We start from the raw sequence: 21894 nt of genomic DNA on the forward strand, positions 1-21894 counted from the left end.
GCTTCATTTTTCACTTAAATTCGCAAACACATTATCTTTATCAGTGTATCACTCAGTACAACACATTATTCTTTTTACTTACAAAAAAGAGTCCAGTGCACAATATTGCGAATAGCTACGGATCTGGACAGCCTCCTCTTTCATACGTCCTTTTATAGCGATACCTCGGTTCGTTTCCGTGGTTTCGTCGTTGCTTGATAAAGTTCATCGGAGTTTTGTGACAGAAAAAATGTGTCATACACGTTTTTTTTATTGTTCAAACGATATCGAGAGTGCTACATTGCTACAAAAACAGTTAAAAACCCTCGACAACGCGTGCGCGTGCAAGCCAAGGAATATCGGCCGAAACGACTTCATAATTCACTTTTGGGTATGCAGGGCTTCTAAGGTGTTTAACAGCATACCTACCGATCTATCAATATATAATTAACAAACAACAGATCGCTATTAAAACGTGTCTAGCACGCGGTTTCGGGGACGGGTAGGCCAAGTTAATCCGATAATGATGTTTACTTCGTGTCACGCCACCTGGTGACAGGGTCGGTAACCCGTGACGAAAACAATGGTCGTGATTGACACACATGTTCGCGGTTCACTGCCCACCAGGTAAACTTTAATCACTGGTCAGACCGTGGTCGTAATTGTGAGGTCAATTATCGTTAATAAGTGGTCGTTGGGACTGTAGGAAGTGGTCGTAATACGGAATAGCGGGGTGGTCGTAATACTGAAGCGACCAATACAAAGATATATAGTGAAAAAAAAACGGGACTGAAAAAAGTGCCCGTAATAGCGGGGTGGTCGTAATTTTGAGGTGGTCGTTAGGTGAGGTTTCACTGTACTGAGAACAGAGATGATATCACGTCTTAAGATATAGATACATGTATATTAATTCTCTATTGTAGTGGTATTGAGAACAAAACAGAGATGATATCACGTCTTAAGATATAGATACATGTATATTAATTCTCTATTGTAGTGGTACTGAGAACAGAGATGATATCACGTCTTAAGATATAGATACATGTATATTAATTCTCTATTGTAGTGGTAGTGAGAACAGAGATAATATCACGTCTGAAGATATAGATATATGTATATTAATTCTCTATTGTAGTGGTACTGAGAACAGAGATGATATCACGTCTTAAGATATAGATATATGTATATTAATTCTCTATTGTAGTGGTACTGAGAACAGAGATGATATCACGTCTTAAGATATAGATATATGTATATTAATTCTCTATGGCTGTGGTGAGAACAGAGATGGTAAGATATAGATATATGTATATTAATTCTCTATTGTAGTGGTACTGAGAACAGAGATGATATCACGTCTTAAGATATAGATATATGTATATTAATTCTCTATGGCTGTGGTACTGAGGACAAAACAGTGATGATATCACGTCTTAAGATATAGATACATGTATATTAATTCTCTATAGTAGTGGTACTGAGAACAGAGATGATATCACGTCTTAAGATATAGATACATGTATATTAATTCTCTATTGTAGTGGTAGTGAGAACAGAGATAATATCACGTCTTAAGATATAGATATATGTATATTAATTCTCTATTGTAGTGGTACTGAGAACAGAGATGATATCACGTCTTAAGATATAGATACATGTATATTAATTCTCTATTGTAGTGGTACTGAGAACAGAGATGATATCACGTCTTAAGATATAGATATATGTATATTAATTCTCTATGGCTGTGGTACTGAGGACAAAACAGTGATGATATCACGTCTTAAGATATAGATACATGTATATTAATTCTCTATAGTAGTGGTACTGAGAACAGAGATGATATCACGTCTTAAGATATAGATACATGTATATTAATTCTCTATTGTAGTGGTAGTGAGAACAGAGATAATATCATGTCTTAAGATATAGATATATGTATATTAATTCTCTATTGTAGTGGTACTAAGAACAATACAGTGATATCACAGACTTAATGTATAGGTGGATACAGACCTGTTAAGTCTCTCTCCTACTGACCTAGGAAATAGTAGCACTTGGTCAGGACCCTTTTGAGATCACTTGAGGAATGTTTGAGCTGTATATTCAGACCAACTCACCAAAATTAAGAACAATTGGTCAGTTTAAGAAGTTTAAAATAGATGCTGTTCAGGAAAATTATTATTATTATGCCAATAATGTTACAAAATGGCTGCTGTGGATGCCTTGTTGAACTTCAATAATCCAGAAAAATATGAAAACCTTGTAGGATCCCCTTCCTTAACATACCCTCAAATTTTCAGCTAGATGACAGCGGAAATTCAGAAATTAAGTTTCAAATGAGTTGCCATGACACTTGGTGAGGATCATTTCAGGTCATGCATGGCATGTTTCAGCTTAATCCTTATCCACATGGATGAAACATGATGGCACTAACTTCGACATAGTCTATCTCTAAGTCTGTGATGATGGTCATTGGTCATCTTGACCCTTTGAGTCAGATGACGTAAAATTGATGACAAAGAACTTAACATGAGTATAGGATGTTATAGTTTATTTGTATTGAAAATTTACATTCTACTGTTAATCAAGATACAGCTTACAAAGTATCACAAGATGACAGTAAATACAAACCCGTAAAATACATCAGTTTTTAGGTCATCTGACCCGAAGGGTCCGATGACCTATAGTCATCATGCTTCGTCCGTCGTCGTCCGCCGTGCGTCGTGCGCCGTGCGCCGTGCGCCGTCCGTAAACTTTTCATTCAAACGACTTCTTCTCAAATACTAGAAGGTCTAGGGGGCTAATACTTGGCACAGAGGATACTGGCATGGAGCTCTACCAAGTTTGTTCAAATGAATGACCTTGACCCACTTTAAAGGTCACATGGGTCAAATATGTTAAAATCTTTAAACAACTTCTTCTCATTAACCAAAAGGCTCAGAGTGTAGATATTGGGCCTGTGACATGCTGGGATGAAGGACTACCAAGTTTGTTCAAATGAATGACCTTGACCCACTTTAAAGGTCACAGGGGTCAAATATGTTAAAATCTTTAAACAACTTCTTCTCAATAACCAAAAGGCTCAGATTGCTGATGCCTGTGGCATGCTGGGATGAAGGGCTATCAAGTTTGTTTAAATGAATGACCTTGAACAACTTTCAAGGTCACAGGGGTCAAATATGTCAAAATCTTTAAATAACTTCTTCTCAAATACTAGAAGGCCTAGGGGGCTAATACTTGGCCCATAGCATGCTGGCATGTAGCCCTACAAAGTTTGTTCAAATGAATGACCTTGGCCCACTTTCAAGGTCACAGGGGTCAAATATGTTAAAATATACAAAGGACTTCATCTCAATAAGCAAAAGTCTATGAGTGCCGATATTGGGTCTGTAGCATGCTGGGAGGAAAGGCTACCAAGTTTATTTAAATGAATGACCTTGAGCAACTTTCAAGGTCGCAGGGGTCAAATATGTCAAAATCTTTAAATAACTTCTTCTCAAATACTAGAAGGCCTAGGGGGCTAATACTTGGCCCATAGCATGCTGGCATGGAGCCCTACAAAGTTTGTTCAAATGAATGACCTTGGCCCACTTTCAAGGTCACAGGGGTCAAATATGTTAAAATATACAAAGGACTTCATCTCAATAAGCAAAAGTCTATGAGTGCTGATATTGGGTCTGTAGCATGCTGGGAGGAAAGGCTACCAAGTTTATTCAAATGAATGACCTCAACCCACTTTCAAGGTCACAGGGGTCAAATATGTTAAAATATTTAAACAACTTCTTCTCATTAACCAAAAGGCTCAGAATGTAGATATTGGGCCTGTGACATGCTGGGATGAAGGACTACCAAGTTTGTTCAAATGAATGACCTTGACCCACTTTAAAGGTCACAGGGGTCAAATATGTTAAAATCTTTAAACAACTTCTTCTCAATAACCAAAAGGCCCAGATTGCTGATATTGTGCCTGTGGCATGCTGGGATGAAGGGCTATCAAGTTTGTTTAAATGAATGACCTTGAACAACTTTCAAGTTCACAGGGGTCAAATATGTCAAAATCTTTAAATAACTTCTTCTCAAATACTAGAAGGCCTAGGGGGCTAATACTTGGCCCATAGCATGCTGGCATGGAGCCCTACAAAGTTTGTTCAAATGAATGACCTTGGCCCACTTTCAAGGTCACAGGGGTCAAATATGTTAAAATATACAAAGGACTTCATCTCAATAAGCAAAAGTCTATGAGTGCCGATATTGGGTCTGTAGCATGCTGGGAGGAAAGGCTACCAAGTTTATTTAAATGAATGACCTTGAGCAACTTTCAAGGTCGCAGGGGTCAAATATGTCAAAATCTTTAAATAACTTCTCAAATACTAGAAGGCCTAGGGGGCTAATACTTGGCCCATAGCATGCTGGCATGGAACCCTACAAAGTTTGTTCAAATGAATGACCTTGGCCCACTTTCAAGGTCACAGGGGTCAAATATGTTAAAATATACAAAGGACTTCATCTCAATAAGCAAAAGTCTATGAGTGCCGATATTGGGTCTGTAGCATGCTGGGAGGAAAGGCTACCAAGTTTATTCAAATGAATGACCTCAACCCACTTTCAAGGTCACAGGGGTCAAATATGTTAAAATATACAAACGACTTCTTCTCAACAAGCAAAAGTCCATGAGTGCTGATATTGGGCCTGTAAGATGCTTGGAGGAGAGGCTACCAAGTTTGTTCAAATGAATGACCTCAACCCACTTTCTAGGTTTGGCTTGCTTTTTGTCAGATGACCGTTAAGGCCCATGGGCCTCTTGTTTTGTTTGTTTATGTGTGTCTTTTAATGATCATTTGAAATCCCAACATTTTAGTTCTGAGTCAACTTATTTTCAAAAAGTCTTTTAAACTTCATAACAGGAGGTATACACATGTACATAAAATCTTGTTTGGAAAATTCTTTAACTAGGCCTGCAGTTGTAGTTGTGTATTGTTATTGAGTATTAGCTTAAAAGGTTCGATTATCTCAGTCATTGCTCTCAAATTTTTTCTTTTGACGTTCTGAAACTTCACTTATCAATAATTATGACAATTCAATGAAGCAATTTTGACATCAATCTTCTTATTCAGATAATTACATTACATTATATATCAAAATATAAATATTTAACAAATCTAAATAGATTATGTATGTATGGTAAATATAACTGAATTTATATAAAGTTACTTTAATTGAGTATCACTAGGTATAACTGCCAAACATAGATTTGTTTCTGTGATGTCTTCTTGAAGTAGCTGGTGGCTCTTGCACTGGACAACCAATAAGAAAGGTCTGTCTTATCCAGGTTAATAAGGGTTAAGTGTCTTGCCTAAGGACACACCCATGTCAGTACAGACCGGTTTGTTCCTCGGCTTCCTGAGAGATCCAAACGGACCTGGGTAAGGGGCAGCACACCTTACAACTTCACCATAAGTTGTGTAAGTCAACGCTTAAACTGACAGAGCTACTGCTACCCCTCAAATGAAGACATTGGTGGTGCAAAAAGATAATAATGCATTCATAATATATATGTACTAGAAAATATACAACACATATAAACTCAATGGCACACTTACTTTTGCATATCTTGATATATCAGATACACAGTTTAATGTATTACATCACAGATGTGTTCCTGTGTCTTTCTTACATCATGCATTACTAAATTTTGTATATAACAGACAAATACAACAACACTCCGTCAAAAAACAATCCATACAACCATTAAAAAATCAAACTGCTTTTGTCGTGGCGTTCAAATTCCTCCAATGACTGGATAGATCCAACACTTTGAATCATATCACAATACACTGATCTACATAGTATGATGAATTATACAGAAAAACAACCCTCTTTACTGTGTTTATAACAATGTATTGCTATGGTAATATTTGGAATACAATACAGTATCATTTAGCAACATAGATCTGTCTCTACATGGCATTTGTATAGCAATACCTTACACTACATTGTATTGTGAGCTTATATTCTGTATGTTGCTATGGTGATGTGTCGCAATTCATTACCCTATATTTGATTTGAGTTAACATAAACATACTGTATATTGCTATGGTAATGTGCAGCAATACATCATTCTTCATTGCGATGTGAGCTAATAAGTTCTCAGTTCTTACTATAAAGTATTACAGTACACAACCAATAGTAGGTCACCATGTACCATGTCTTTTACCTTAAGTCTCTCTGTGCCAGGAGGCACACAAGGCTTGGACATCCCTTCACCAATGTTCGATCTTAGGCACCATTCCGCTCCACCTCCACCATTCTTCGCCAAGTTAGCACAGTCATCCCGTTGATCCTTTCTCAAGACATGTCCAATCCAGCTCCATCTCCTTCTTCTTACCTCCTGGCTTATCTTCACTGTCCCTGCTATCTCCAGAACTGTCTTATTCGAGATGTGCTGCTCCCATCGAATCCTGAAGATCCTTCTCAGACACTTTTTTTGAAAGATATCTAATTTTCCTTCCTCTCCCTTGTTAAATTCCAAGTCACACACCCATAGAGCAACACCGATAGTATGAGGCTCTTAAAAAGGGAGACTTTGACCTTTCTGTTAATGTTTCGAGCTTGCCAGAGGTTCGATAGCCGTTTGAACTGTCCACTTCCAAAGGCTATTCTCTTTTTAGCGTCCGCTCTTCCTCTTCCGTCCTTTGTCATATTGGCTCCCAGATATGTGAAGCTCTCTACCACTTCTACTTCAACTTCTCTTCATTCCTGCTGTTAGCTTTCATCACCTTGCATTGTAATAGCAATACCTTTCTCTAAATAAAATGACACTGTATTGTAAAGTAAATCATACTGAAAATGTGTATTCTGCATAATTTGTAGATGTTATATACCATATAGTATAGCATTGCTAAAGTGTAACTTTACCAAAGTCAGTTGTGTATCACCAGCTCATGAACTGCAAACCAACCTGGTAAGAATATTGTAAGCATTACCAATATAAACAAACTGAGGTTTCCTTCCCTTAAACAAAAAAAATTAAAAATGATAAATATAATCATTGACAAGTCAATACATGCATCACAGAATTTGACTTATCCAGATGCATTCATATGGCCCATGAATGTCAACTGAAAGAAGTTCAGTGATTAGATATATTCAAATTCATACAATATATACATCGTATAAAGAAGGATAAGTCCACTATTATAGATTGTCACTTCAACAATAGAATGAGGAGATATATCTGAATGTATTTTTATCAATTTGCTAATGTCTGCCTTCATATGCAAATTAACAATATTGAGACTCTGAATCAGATTTACTCTCTCATCTCTTCAAAGTGCTATGCATAAAAGTTCTGAGTAAATGTCGACAAAAATCACCTAATGCTATTGTACTGTCACATACTGCTTTAGTTACAGTTCATATCATATCCCTGTTCACAAAGTACAACAGAGTATATATCTAATGTAATTAAATCCATGTTTGCTCACTCAATATCAGAAGGATTTTCATATTGATCACTATCAGTGTCCACATAGATTTCATCTTCATCCTCATCATCACTTTGTGGCCTCAATCTCATATTTCTATCCAGGTCATTCATGTCAAGTTCCTCCTCAGTGTTATCCAGTGTTGCCCAGCCGAGACGAACTCTGTGCACAGCAGAACTCCCACCAGAATTTATGTCAATACCAGCAAAACTGTGCAGAATTCCAACTGTTCCATATGGTGCAACACATATGCGTTCACTTCCACCTGTACCTCCCCAGGGGCCATAACTCTTCCCAAAATTGGTTTCAAATTTAATGTTGTCTATCATCCAGCCAGTCTTCATGACAACCTTCGTAATGTACTCACAATCCTCCAAGACAAAGCTCTCAACTTTGCTACAGTATTGTGAATCAGCAGGCAATCCACCTTGTAGGACAGTGTTGTCTGAATATTTGAAGGTTAAACCTCCAACAATTGGGTCTTTTAATGGATGTTGTGACCAAAATCTCAGATGGACATCAACTGAAGTGACAAATGCTTCTTTACTTGGTCTTGGTATACCAAAGTGGCTTCTCAAGAAAAAGTGTACACCATCCTCCCCACCTACTCCATATGTCATTGAGTTGTATCTTAATCCATTAATCTTAGGTCTCCGAGGTGAAAGCCAGTTTCTGTTGGTTTCTTGACTAGGTTTCGAACTTTTCTCAAAGGTCTTCATAGTATCCATGAGACTTTGTACAGTTTCATTTTGGTATATTTTAGGATACATTGAAAGGTACTCACTGACTAGTGCACAGTCAATAAGAGGAAGTCTTACAGCTTTCAGCAAAGACACAGCATCCTCAATACAACAGTTTGTTCTGTTAATATAGTGAAGTATTCCTTTCAGCAGGAGAATCTCTTGTCCTGCAGGTGGTAAAATGACCCCATCTTTGGAAATGACCAGTCCCTCCTGTTCCAACATCCCCTGGAACATTCTCACAGTCAGCATTCCAGTAAAGTCCTCTGTGCTACTGATGTACTCAAACTCCTGTGAAAACATTTGGACGGCTTTCTTGCCAAGTGCTAATGCAGTGTACTGGTCAGCAAGGCACCAGGCTCTTATGCAGTTGTCTTTGTCCATATTGTCCAGCAAGAATTTCTCACAGGAATCCTTCACGAAAACCACCTGCAGGTACGATGAGGCTATAAATAAGGCAGCAACATTTTCCATTGAAATTTCAATTTTTCCAGTATAACCGAATGACAGGATTTGACACAAAGAATCAAATTCCACTTCATGCAGCTCTGCTTCATCTTTTTTGCCATTTACATCCATATGAAGAAGGGTTTTAAAGTATTCAGAGAGTGAGGTAAGTATAAGACGATGGGTTTGTATGCTGTCCCTTCCAACCCTCAATGTGATGTCACAGTATTCCTTATTGGTCCATGCTGTGTAAAACGCTTTCTGGAGACAGCTTCCATGTTCAGCATAAACATATTTTGTTGTTTTCTCCAAAGCTGGAGTGTTGTCCATACTTAGTGGAAGGTGAGAATCCATTTCACCTGTAAAAATGAAATAAAAACATTTTACGGTATTAATATCTTAACAAGTATAAAATATATTTATAGCTATACCAAACAATATTTTTTTACATTAAAAAATTTACTGAGGGTGTTTATAAACAATATCTGAATATAATGCAAGCAGTGTGGATAAGAATTAATAAAGGTAATTAATTGTTCTACTGTTTTCAATCAAAAGTAATTACATATTTCCTGCTAAACAAGTGATACAAAAGCATTTTTTCTGATGGTATTTTTTTTTTTTTTGTAATAGAAAACTAATTTGCATGTATTCTCTGTTGTTATTATGACGTGAATTCCATGTAAAATTTCCAGTTATTATTAGGCCTAATATTTTACTGTGTCAGCTTGTTTTCTTGTCTGTCCATGAAGGATGTAGCCAAAATTGATTTTGGCAACTTTTTCTTTTTTAGGTTTTCACGTTTGTCTTGATTATTCTTGATTAAAAGACATTAATCGGATTTGTTCCCAAAATTCCATTTTCTTGGAAGTCATTAAAGACATTCTGGAGGACAAGTGTGTCTGAATCAAAGGAGACATGTACTGGTATATATATGGTGGCTGTTGATGGATCATGGCAGTTCATTTGGCCCAAGCACTGAACCATGGGCCAAACCTGACCGTACAAGAAGAAGATAAGTATACACTGCTAACATACAGCCTCACTAAAATAACTACAGAGTAATTCACGTCTTAAATACATAATCGCCATTGGCGTTTTTACACGCAAATCACATATACATGTACATATAATCATATTTATAATGAACTGCAGTGAACCAGAAAAAAATTTATCCAGACTCTGAGTTACTTTTTCATCTTACATAATGTGTTGTGATTGATTTTGTCAAAACCCTTACACGGCTACACCGACTGCTCGATTGTTGTGCGGGTAGACAGACAGAACCCTTCTGACCCGGAAATTGCGTTTCAAATTAATGTTACGTTTTTATCATAAGAACGCAAACCATAACGTTATATTGCAGCAGAAGACTGAAGCTAATTAGATTGTGACGGTCAGAATGAGAGTTTTCATCTGCAAGATGCATGCAATCATAAAAAATAGTTTTCTGGTGAATTTGCTTGGATAATTAAACTTAAATTCATTACTTACAGATAACAGAATTTCACTCCTGTTCCAATTTGTCAATCAAGTGATTCATGGTCACGTTTCAGTATATCATCGTCACTGGAAATTCCAAACAACATTTTGAACATGATCATAAAAATGCTTTTGACAGATCACAAGCATTCACGTGACTTAGATTATAGGATTCGGGTTTGTACTTTCGATGTCGGTGTTGCAGTACGCATCGGCATTGCTTACGTCAAACGCAAGTAAACAATTAAATTCATTGTTGCTTGTGATTTTCAAGATAAAATAACCGCTCAGATTACGGTGGGATATATGTCCGTGGTAGTGATTGTGATCCGTGCAATGGGAGATAACCCTAAACAATTCTTATAAAAACGTGATACACCGAAGGCCATATTTTGTTTACTTTTTCATCCTTCCCAAAAAATGACCTTTTCATTTCTTTTCTCTGCTTTTAATTATGTGAAATCTGATAATTTCCTTAATTTTAGCTGTTTAGTATCACCTGTTTATAGGTTTGTTATAATATAGTATTATTGCATTTTATGGACATTTTAACAGAGACGTATATAGCAAATTACGTTATATACGTCTCTGATTTTAGGAACATAGGAGTTCATGATGCTTAAATTCACACGTTAATTCATTGAGACGGACTTTCTTGTATGTTTGCCATGTTTACTTGGCGAATGCAATCTCGTCACCAAACATTCTTTGGAAAGATCATATTTCTCATAAAGGTAATGTTACTATGTAATTGAAAAATCTACGTCCCTTAGAATATCAATATACTATAGTCTTTTAAAAATATGATAAGTTTTCGTTTCTCGGGAGATTCAACATTTGTCACTTAAAATACACGTACAGTGTATTTTAAAACGATAAAGGTAACATAGACTGTAGGGAATTCGTGTAAAGCCCATGTGCTTCTTATTTCATATTCTATTCTATACCTTGTACGAAACGAACGCGCCGTGACTTGGAACTCTTCAGTAATACTTAAACCGAAAGTAGAGTAACAAATTTTATCATGCATGATGTGCAAGCATTTAAAAAGGTTGGTAATTGTTCAACAAATCCAGAGTTACTGACACGTGCTCCTCGACAAGGACGTATAAAGGAATGGATTAGGAGACTGCTTATAGTATATCTGATATTACTGGATATCACTTTGTATAGCTATCATGTACCCCCAGCCACATAGTCAAAGACTGTTTATCAAAATTTATGGCAGTGTTAGAATCTACATATTTGCATTTTATTTGTGTATTTCTGTAGCGGAGTGTGTTTGTACAGCAAATACATTCAACTAAACTAGCTTTGCTGTGTTTGTATATGATTTTCCCCCAAAAAAATATATAAATAATCTTTTCAAAATGAACAATAGTAGAAAGTTCAATTGTTTTCAAATATCAACATCCTAATTTTTGTGAAAAAAATTATTTCTATTCAAAGCTTTTGAAATACAGACTAAAATGTGGAAGTTAATTGTATGTGTAAGTTATATATTTTCTGATAGGAACTGAAATGTCACCACCGTCAACCCTAAACATAAAGAAAATTGTTTCTAATCCTTTCCACTTGTAATGCACTTGCCTTCCCCCTAGTGGTCCAGGGTTCAATTTCCCAAACAGACATGTAAAGTGAAGGGGTCACCTGCACAATCATGTGGGTTTCCTCGGGTGCTAGGGTCCTTGTTCGGTTATATTTGGACCATCAAGATTCATCAGTATAAGTTGAAATAACTTCTTGTGCAATTGTTGGAAAATGAATAAAGTTTTGTTTGATATTTTTGGCTTCACTACAGATTAATTCATCCTAGTTGTGACTGTTATGATGACTTTATTTTCAACATCTACATATCTCCCATCCACTAGGTAGTGCTCCACTGATTGGTGATGAGCTGATTACATGATGGATGTTTTAAGGCCTCAAATAATACACATTGGTGATCGCTGCTACAGGAAAAATCCATCACTACACAGAGATGTAGAGGCTGATGAAGAAGAAGATTTCAATGGTAAGTATGTCTTTTATCAAAGGCTTAAGTCAGTGAAGAGGGAATTTTAGTCAACAATCATCATATGAAAATAGTAGGCTATTCAAAGCAACGTGCATCCATCATCCATCCATCTGTCATCCATCCTTAATCAATTCTTGTTATCGACATTCCTTTAGAAGCATTGGATGAATCTTTCTCAGATTTCATACAAACATTCCCCTTGGTCCTATGTTCTGCCCTTTTGAATTTGGGAGTGATCAGAAAAATAAAATGGATGCCATACCGTCATCTTAAATTTTTGATAATGAAAGTTTATTACCACTATTTTTACCACACCATCATAAGATGGCTGTTCAAATCTCCTTTTGTCCATAGTCCATGGTCTACTGGTTTACTCACAAACAGTTCTTGTTATTGCTATTACTTGATAAGTAGGGGATAGATACTTCTCCAACTTAAAATGTAGGTTTCCTTCTGGCCCTACTTGTGGCAGTTTAATTTTGAGTCTGATCAGTGAAGCAAATTGGCTGACAGGCAGCCATCTTGAATTTTGAAAGTTGAAGTTTGTTATCTCTATTTTCTTGAGAAGTACATGAGGGAAAGGAAGCACCTAATTAGTTAGTTTCATGTATTTCTGATTGACCAATTGATTTCCATTGATAACTTTACTAAATGTGAATAGATTTCAACATTGTTGGTTTGAAATCATACATAGTTTATTATGAATTTTATTTCTGAATGGCCAATTGTTTCCATGTGTCAGCTTTGCTTATTGTTAATTGACTTTTAGGGAAATCAGTTTACAGATGCATTTTACCATGAATTAATCAGATTTTAGCTCCTGCCTTATGTATAATGTACTGAAATCAGGGGTTAAAAATTCCAAAGATTTGCTTGTCTCTCTTTCTTTTATGCTTAAACTCCTGTAAACATAGCATCTTTTTTATTTCCAGAATCAGCAGAACCAATTGACTGTGGTTGGAATGATGAGGTCTGTGACTTTCAAACACCAATAGAGGAAACAGAGAATGGTTTCCAGTTGTCAATTGATATTCCCAGTGCTTTGTTCAAACATGTCATCGGTAGAAAAGGAGAGACACGAAGGCGTATAGAAAATGAAACAAAGACACAAGTTAGGATACCTAAGGCAGGACAAGAGGGCCCAATAGGTAGGATATCAAAAAACAGAACAAGAGGGCCCAATAGGTAGGATATCAAAAAACAGAACAAGAGGGCCCAATAGGTAGGATATCAAAAAACAGAACAAGAGGGCCCAGTAGGTAGGATATCAAAAAACAGAACAAGAGGGCCCAGTAGGTAGGATATCAAAAAATAGAACAAGAAGGCCCATTGGGTAGGATATCAAAAAACAGAACAAGAAGGCCCAATGGGTAGGATATCAAAAAACAGAACAAGAAGGCCCAATGGGTAGGATATCAAAAAACAGAACAAGAAGGCCAAATGAGTAGGATACCAAAGGTAGGAAAGGAAGGTCCATAGGTAGGATACCCAAGGCAGGACAGTGGGCCTATTATGTAGGATACCAATGGTAGGACAGGAAGGCCCAATGAGTAGGTTACCAAAAAAAGGCATGAGACTCCAGAGGTAGGATACCAATGGTAGGACAGGAAGGCCCGATAGTTGGGATACCAAAAACAAGGAACAAGAAGGCCCAATGGGTAGGTTACCAAAAATAGGGCATGAGGCTCCAGAGGTAGGACACCGATGGTGGGACAGGAAGGCCTGGCTGGTAATGTGGGACGAGTCTCTGTTTAGCAATCAAGAAAGAAACATAGGAAAACTAGGACAATTACATATATGAAAAATTATATTAAGTACAAGTAAATATCAATAAGTTCTCAATCACTTTTACAATCTTTATCATTTATTCACTAATGAACTTGATTTAGTACAGCTTGATATCAGCATCAGAAATATGTAAAATAAAGGATTCACGTAGCCTCCCTGAGCATGTGACAATCCTTCTTGCAGCTGACCTTCACCCTAATGACTACTAGTGCTGGTTGGTCTGACACTACTGTGATGAAGGTCTGTCAGCCACATCTATGCTGGCTCTAGTTGGTGCTTTGCTCATCAGCCCTTCATGTGAAGCTTTAGGAATAAACGTAATACAAATAAAACAAAACACTTCCATACTGTAGTTTTACTCAAGAATATTCTCTGATAAGACATAATTTACAGTCATGTGATAATTAATTCTTTTTGTCTATGTACTTATCTGTACATGTAACACTACAAATATATAAAACTACATAAAGCTATGATATGAAACGGCATTTCCTTCACAGCAGGTGAATTCAATAATATATGAAGGAATTATTTTTCATTAATTTAAAACAATTTTTTTTTCTTCTAAACTTTTCCAGATATCTCCTTCCTCAGTCTTTAACCAATTTCTTTGAAAGTTACTATCCTTTTGACTCATTGTTATCATTTTGATATTTGTATTCTTTTTCTTTCCATCGATCAATGATATATCTTTGGCATGGAACAGGCATGTGTTGTTCTTCCTTGCTGTACACTTGTTCACATGATACTTTCATGTATGTGCCCTTCCTCATTAATGCTATTACCCGCACCAATAAGAGTGACTGAACAATTTTGAAAACTTCAACACTTCGCACAAACATATTTCCTTTTCCAAAAAATAGAAACTATTACCTTTGTTTACTATTGCAAAATTATCATTATCATTTTGCCTGTGTTTACTTCATCAGTCTGTTCTTGAATGTTTGTATCTCCTTTGTTGCAGTGATTGTTGGAGCTGAAAGAAAAGGCATCATTTCTGCTAAAACAAGAATTGATGTTATAGTTAGTACTGCCCGACAGAAGGAGCAGTTCACACACTTCCTTTCTATCCCCATTACGAGTGCTGAAGTTACAAATCGTTTCCTGGAATTTAAAGAGGATGTTCTTCGAGAGTGTGATGGGGTGAGTCTATTGAATTATGCTAAAAAAATTTGTTTCAAAAGTTTCCCTTTCAGTTTCTTCTCTTAATTATCTGGGCTTCCTCCTCATCCTCATCATCCTCATCCTCTATCCATCTTGTCCTTGTCCTCTTCCTTTAACTCTTCCTCCTCTGTCCTCCTCTTTTCAAGTCCTTTTTAACACTACATGAGAACTCAACATAAACAGTACAAGGATGGTTTTTGAAATCTGTTGTTTTTTTATCATGATAGGACAGAGGAATAGATTCCACGATATTCCAGAAACCTGAGAAACTACATTTAACATTAGGGACACTTGTGCTTTTGTCGGAGTCTGAAGTTCAACAAACACTGGACATCCTTCAACAATGTCATGAAGACCTTGTTTGGTAAATACAGTGCAGTTGTCTTGTATCTCTAGTATCGATGTGAGAACTGGTTATATTGCTTCCAAAATTTTTCAGTAAAATGATGTTAAATTTAACGGTATCTATAAAGGTAAGTGACAACTCTTTTATAGATCTACAGAACAGATATGAATTCAGATGTATATTCTACATTTATTGACTTCATGTTAGGTTAATACAGGGTTTTATCACAGAGGTTGAAGGCAAGATGAATATCACTTTTAAAGGGTTGATAAATTCTTGTATTGACCTTATATTATTCCTATTATCAGAATATGACAATCATACAATTACAGAGTAAGGGAGGAACAGTTGACAGTTTATCAAATCTTAGTATTAATGTACTGGAGTAATCAGATGCTGATTTTAGAAATGAGTAACTATTGTTTGCTTGACATATTTATTAGATTATTTTTCCTGGCAGGAAAAGAGTGATATCATTTGTTTTTGTCATAAAGGAAGTTATATTTCATATTTTCAGTCCTATCCTTAAGGGCCAGATGCTTTGTCCTCGTATTCAGGGTGTGGAGTACATGAACGATGATCCAAGCTGTGTTGATGTTCTTTATGCTAAATTAGAGCCAGGAGAAGATTTGGACAGGTATGTTTTATATAACTTCTGATTGACAATTCCCTCTCAATATAAGGTATGATGTTACAACTGTATACATCTATATAAACCATCTAATTGACAAGTCCCTCTCAATATAAGGTGTGATGTTACAACTGTATACATCTATATAAACCATCTAATTGACAATTCCCTCTCAATATAAGGTGTGATGTTACAACTGTATACATCTATATAGAACAACTAATTGACAAGTTCCACTCAATATAGGACGTAATGTAACAACTGTATACATCTATATATAACATCTAATTGACAAGTCCCTCTCAATATAGGACGTAATATTACAACTTTATAGATCAATATATATCGTCTATTTGACAAGTCCCTCTCAATATAGGACGTAATGTAACAACTGTATACATCTATATATAACATCTAATTGACAAGTCCCTCTCAATATAGGACGTAATATTAAAACTTTATAGATCAATATATATCGTCTATTTGGCAAGTCCCTCTCAATATAGGACGTAATGTAACAACTGTATACATCTATATAGAACATCTAATTGACAAGTCCCTCTCAATATAGGACGTAATGTAACAACTGTATACATCTATATATAACATCTTATTGACAAGTCCCTCTCAATATAGGATGTAATATTACAGCTTTATAGATCAATATATATTGTCTATTTGACAAGTCCCTCTCAATATAGGACGTAATGTAACAACTGTATACATCTATATATAACATCTTATTGACAAGTCCCTCTCAATATAGGACGTAATATTACAGCTTTATAGATCAATATATATTGTCCCTTTCCATATAGAATGTACATAATTTACAAGTACAAATAATGTATTTCTCTCTTATTTTTGTAATGTACCTGTTTTTTTTTTAGATTTTATTGCACTCTGAAAAATAGTGAAAAACAGAATCTCTGAACGATAAGAATATTTACAGATAGTGACATTAATGTTTGACAGACTACAGATCCTGGTGGATCGTATTGTGGAGAAATTCAGCCTCTCTGGTTTCATGCAGGAGTCGTATGGCTCAGTGAAGCTTCACATTACAATCATGAATACACTGATGCGGCGTGACCCATCAGGGGCCACAGTACCACGACATCAGGATCGAAAGTCACGCTCAAATGATCAGAGGGGATCACAACACAAGGAAAGGGAGTCATTTAATGCATTGAGTGTACTGAAGGTTAGTTCAAGAGATATGTCATTTTCGAGGTCAGTTTTATGAATGCCACCAAAGTTATTTTTTAATGATTCTAGTGTCAAAAATAGGTGTACAATGAGAGGTGTCCTCAAGATCAGTTTTGCAAAAAATAGATACCCTCATCATGGTGAATTTGGTAGAACGCAAGTACAAATGGTGGTTTCCTCAATGGGAGATATACGGGATGATAATTTTTCCGGTTGTATTATAATCCTTGGTACACTGAGGTTGAAAATAGCATCATGAAAATATGTAGATACCATGAATATGAATAATGTAAGGAAAAAAGACTAAGAGACGAAACACCAAGGAAAAGAACAAAAAGAAAGAACAAGTTGTCATCCCTTACATCAAAAGCCTGTCTGAAAGCATTCAGAGGATTTTCTGTGGTCATTGTATTACAACAGAACATCTGAAAGATGTAGAATATCAAGACAGTAGATAATTGACTGGATCTGAGTGAAAGCATTGTCAGTCTCGGATCAATAAATCAACACTTTTAGATCATGCCACACAGTAAAATCATGTTATTGACTTGAAAAAATTCCAAATAAGTCAAGAGGGAAAACAACCTTACAGGAGGCTGGTCAAAGAGGCAACTTGGAAACATCACAGCAGGCCAGTTCTAAACAGGGATGAGGGGGGGTCCACAGACTCTCACATATGTATAATGAAGTATTAAACAAAGCATAGTTGAAATGACTACAGTAAATTATTATCATTTTGTGTATCTTTTTTTCTTTCATCTGTCAACCTGTTTTCAACAACTTTCAAACTATTTTCAACCTTTGTGTACATAGGATTATAGTACAGCCAAAAAAGTTGGTAGATTTCTTACCATTTTGTAACCTAAGTATGCCAGTGTTTGTATGCACCTCACTGGATAATTTGTCTGATGGAGGTGATCTTATAGTCATCATAACATCAAACTCAAATTTTCTACTGGTTATAGGAACATTTATTCTTAAATAGAGGCTTGATTTTACAACCCTTGTGCAGCAATACGATAAGAGTTTTCTCCCTTTATATAATTCTACCATCATTTAGCCACTACGCCAAAACATGACAATGACAATCATGTCCTCAAATTATGCAACTCATTACAGAATCTTAGAACGTGAAATGTTGCCATTTGACATTGAAACTGAAGAGAGTTACATGTATTTTCTATATAATATGGTATGAATGTGAAAGTGATAAGAAAATCACAACTTGTAGGCATATTCCTATGAACATACCTTCAGATGATATGGAATATATTTACCAGTATCATGATTTGTTTTGATTGTGCAACTATTCTTACAGTATGTATTCATCAGTAAGTCTATGCCTTATAATAATCCCACACAGATAAATTTCTTTTGGTAAAAATATTAACCAATGCTTTTTTATTGTTTGTAATAAATCCACTTCCTGACTTTAAGTATATGTTACCTCAGATCAACACTGAATTCATCTTTTTGCATTTGTATTTTTCAATCTCTGCTGGAGTAAATAACAGTGTCCATACAGTGAGATATACACTTTTAAAAAAAACAGAAAAGAATTTTGTACAAAAATTCTAACATGTAATTTTATATTCATATTTTTTTTTTTTCCAGAAATTTGGAGAGTTTGACTTTGGTGAATATCACATAAGAACTATTCACCTGTCACAGAAACTTGGAGTAGCAAAAGATGGCTACTATGGTTGTTCTGGGTCGCTCCTGTTACCATAACAACCAGAGGGACCAGTCATGTACACTGTACCTCACAGACATTGCTTTTGGCTGACATAAATGTTGGGGAGAGAAAGAATTGAGAGTCAAGAATAAATGTATAAAATCCTGGACTTCTTGCTTTTTGTATTTTCATTATTTTCAGATTGTACTTTTTCATTCACCTATCAGTCAGTCTAATTGTTAATAGTCATATCTGTTGTTTTTACTTGTGCTGTGACAAAGTCAAGAAAGAAAAGGAAACAAAACTGATATTTTTATTGATTTATTGGGAGATAAATTGATAAACAGCAATAAACAAAACAAAATTGTTTATAACCTGAAAACGTAATTTTTTATGACAAAACATTGATATTATGGAAAATCTTCTTATTCACCCATAGTTTTCACTTTTTTTAAAAAAAGAAATGATGAGATGGGATTATTTACAAGCATGGGCCTATACCTGGTAATATATAGTACTCAAGAATAAACAAAGTTTCTTCATATAGGTTCAAAGTTCACCATGTTATTGAGTTTTATATTGGGCATTTGTCTTTTGTCATTCATACACTGTATATCAGGTTAAAGTGTCATGTTGTTTCAAGAATTTGCATATTTCAGTCTGATGACAATATAGTACTACCTTGGAACGGTGATCATCATGGTAGTTAGGTTGTGCAGTGGTAAAGCACCTTGTCAATACTAGAAACACTCAGAAACAGAAATTTGCTACAGCTTAATTCTAATAAATACATCTGCTGGTCTAAAGTTTGTGAGGTAGACAACACAAAAGTATGCCAACATAGACCTGTGTTTAGCTCTTGCCCTTTATCTATCCTAAGAGCTAGTGAGTTCATACCATGGTGCTTACCCTAGTCTGGCATCAACATTTTCTGTAAACTGCTTCTCCAACGAGAACATTCCATGTTTGTTCAAAGGAATGATTTGATTCATTGATTGGTTGAAAAGCCTTTAGGTATGAGGGGATATAAAACCAGTTTGAACCTCGCACATTATCGGCAGTAAAATGTACCAGGTAACATGCAGCACTGTCTTGGCTACTGTTTTTATGTAGGAGCTGATATTGCTGGCTGCAATTGTTTCCTCAAAACATTTAGGGGAGACATATCCCCAGCTAGTTGGTAAAATGGACAAAACTGAGCATAGAGTGGTGATTAAGTTTCTATATCAAGACAATATCTGCCAATCAGATTGAAGAGTAAACCATTGCCGTTTATTGGGAGGGTCTCCCATCTGCAGGCCAAACTATAAAATACTGGTGGAAGGAATCTCATTAAGGCAGAGAGAGTTTCTAGAAGACCACTTGTTAGGATAGCCATCAACCAGTTCTTGTCAAAAACATTGACAATGTGCTAAACATCACCAAGATATGCAGACTGCCACCCTTGGGAAAGTGAAGAAGGATTGATTCACATTGATTACCTGCTCCACAGGGCCACAATTAACAGGAATATTACTCTTACCTACTGAGGCAGGTGTGGCAACCAATCCAGGAGAAAAGCAGCAGGAATTTCCTTGCTCGGGTGTGGCTATGAACGTCTTCATCACCTACCCTGATTTCTATACCTATAGCCACTGGCCAGCCTGCAATTTCCACCTTCGGGGCCAGAGATTTGAGGATGAAGAGCTGACTGCTGCTGACTAAATAGCTATAAGGAACCAAGATGTTGAGTTCTACCGATCTGGTATCTCAATGACTCACAACTAGAGAGAACAACTTTATTGAGTTAAAGGGGAAATCTGTTGAAAAACAAAACTATAAATGATTTCCCGTTAGCAAAAAAAGAAAATGATTTAATGCCAGTAATGTGTAGATATGAAGCACTTTCAAACTAATGACCATGAACTTCTTTCAATGTCCTTTGAAATATACGTGTACGTAATTATATACAGTTCCTTCCGAATATTTTACCATAACGCTCTAAAAAGAATGGGTACTGAGTTTGAAATAGATCATACTTAAAAGTTTCCGGCATAGCTTTAGAACAAATGAGCGACGCCAGCCCTAAATGAATATTCTTTTATCAACTAGATCATACATTGATATTTATATCTGTATCTTCAGAGAAGATCTTGCTCGCAAAATGGGGAAAGATCGTGTTGATTACTAGACTACTAGATATCCGCACACACGAACCAATATCTAGCAGTTAGTGAGAGTATTATTAACATTTGAGACATAAAACAAGTAGCATTTGAACTAGTAATTGATAAAATGAGATATGTGGTAGATTTATTTCTTGACAAGGAAGCGATACCCCGATCGGACGTGTAAAACTATGTGTTCATAGGTTAACCCTTGTCCATAGGTATTCATGGTTCTTCCCTCGTTGAGATCCTCTTGCATGCATCCATGCGGGCAAACGAGCCTTCTTGATAAGATTTATAATGATTTGATTACAATATGTGCGAAATAAATTATATTTATAACTATATTCTATAGTTACAATATTTGTCTTGTTTTCCAGATAACTGGACTTCAGATAAGTGGAGCTTTCATATTCTTGTTGTCTCCGAGGAACACGATTATTGGCACGGGTCAGGAATATCTCCCCTTATCTTTTGGTTCAAACTGATCAATAATACCAGGGCTGATTGATATGTTGTGAGCCTTGTATTGAAAAAGTTAAGCTAGGATATCCTTTTAAGTTCTACTATTCTCTTACTATTTACGACTTTGTATCCGAAGACTGGTGTCATTTGGTCAGATTATGTAGAAGAGGTTGCACTCTTAAGTAAACAAACCATGTGACTTTTGCAAAATGGACAAAATTAGTGAAAGAAATGTTAATCACCTAAGGATATCGATACTGTTATGGTAGCAACATAGGGAAATGATGTCTTTTCATATGCCACAGTGAAAAGGCCCT

The 21894-nt window shown here is 36.0% G+C and overlaps 2 protein-coding genes across 4 annotated transcripts; one reads left to right on the plus strand and one right to left on the minus strand.

The window, feature by feature from the left end:
- Nucleotides 1-5593: 5593 nt before the first annotated feature.
- LOC132545826 (actin-binding protein IPP-like) lies at nt 5594-10424 on the minus strand. The gene is made up of 2 exons (XM_060209492.1): nt 10148-10424; nt 5594-9012 (listed from the first exon to the last, which is right to left on the minus strand). Exon 2 carries the CDS (start codon nt 9005-9007, stop codon nt 7463-7465), a length of 1545 nt encoding a protein of 514 aa, XP_060065475.1. The 5' UTR covers nt 9008-9012; nt 10148-10424; the 3' UTR covers nt 5594-7462.
- On the plus strand, nt 10307-19131 carry LOC132545827 (activating signal cointegrator 1 complex subunit 1-like). Of its 3 annotated transcripts, none has more exons than XM_060209494.1 (8): nt 10307-10371; nt 12007-12149; nt 13085-13300; nt 14905-15083; nt 15332-15468; nt 15968-16087; nt 17057-17285; nt 18905-19131. In XM_060209494.1, exons 2-8 carry the CDS (start codon nt 12041-12043, stop codon nt 19019-19021), a joined length of 1107 nt encoding a protein of 368 aa, XP_060065477.1. In that variant the 5' UTR covers nt 10307-10371; nt 12007-12040; the 3' UTR covers nt 19022-19131. The 3 variants fall into 3 exon arrangements, with proteins under 3 accessions (XP_060065477.1, XP_060065479.1, XP_060065478.1); XM_060209496.1 differs by lacking the exon at nt 10307-10371 and adding an exon at nt 10822-10869; XM_060209495.1 differs by lacking the exon at nt 10307-10371 and adding an exon at nt 11129-11186.
- The last annotated feature ends 2763 nt before the right edge of the window (nt 19132-21894 follow it).

Source organism: Ylistrum balloti, unplaced genomic scaffold (genome assembly GCF_031769215.1).
Source record: "Ylistrum balloti isolate Yb309-2 unplaced genomic scaffold, AGI_CSIRO_Ybal_v1 Utg369858, whole genome shotgun sequence".
In the NCBI taxonomy this organism is placed as follows: domain Eukaryota; kingdom Metazoa; phylum Mollusca; class Bivalvia; order Pectinida; family Pectinidae; genus Ylistrum; species Ylistrum balloti.

Coding starts and splice junctions, on each gene's coding strand:
- LOC132545826 (XM_060209492.1), bottom strand. CDS start 9,007: ATGGATTCTCACCTTCCACTAAGTATGGACAACACTCCAGCTTTGGAG.
- LOC132545827 (XM_060209494.1), top strand. CDS start 12,041: ATGATGGATGTTTTAAGGCCTCAAATAATACACATTGGTGATCGCTGC. Junction 12,150..13,084: donor TGAAGAAGAAGATTTCAATG/GTAAGTATGTCT, acceptor TTTTATTTCCAG/AATCAGCAGAACCAATTGAC. Junction 13,301..14,904: donor AGGACAAGAGGGCCCAATAG/GTAGGATATCAA, acceptor CCTTTGTTGCAG/TGATTGTTGGAGCTGAAAGA.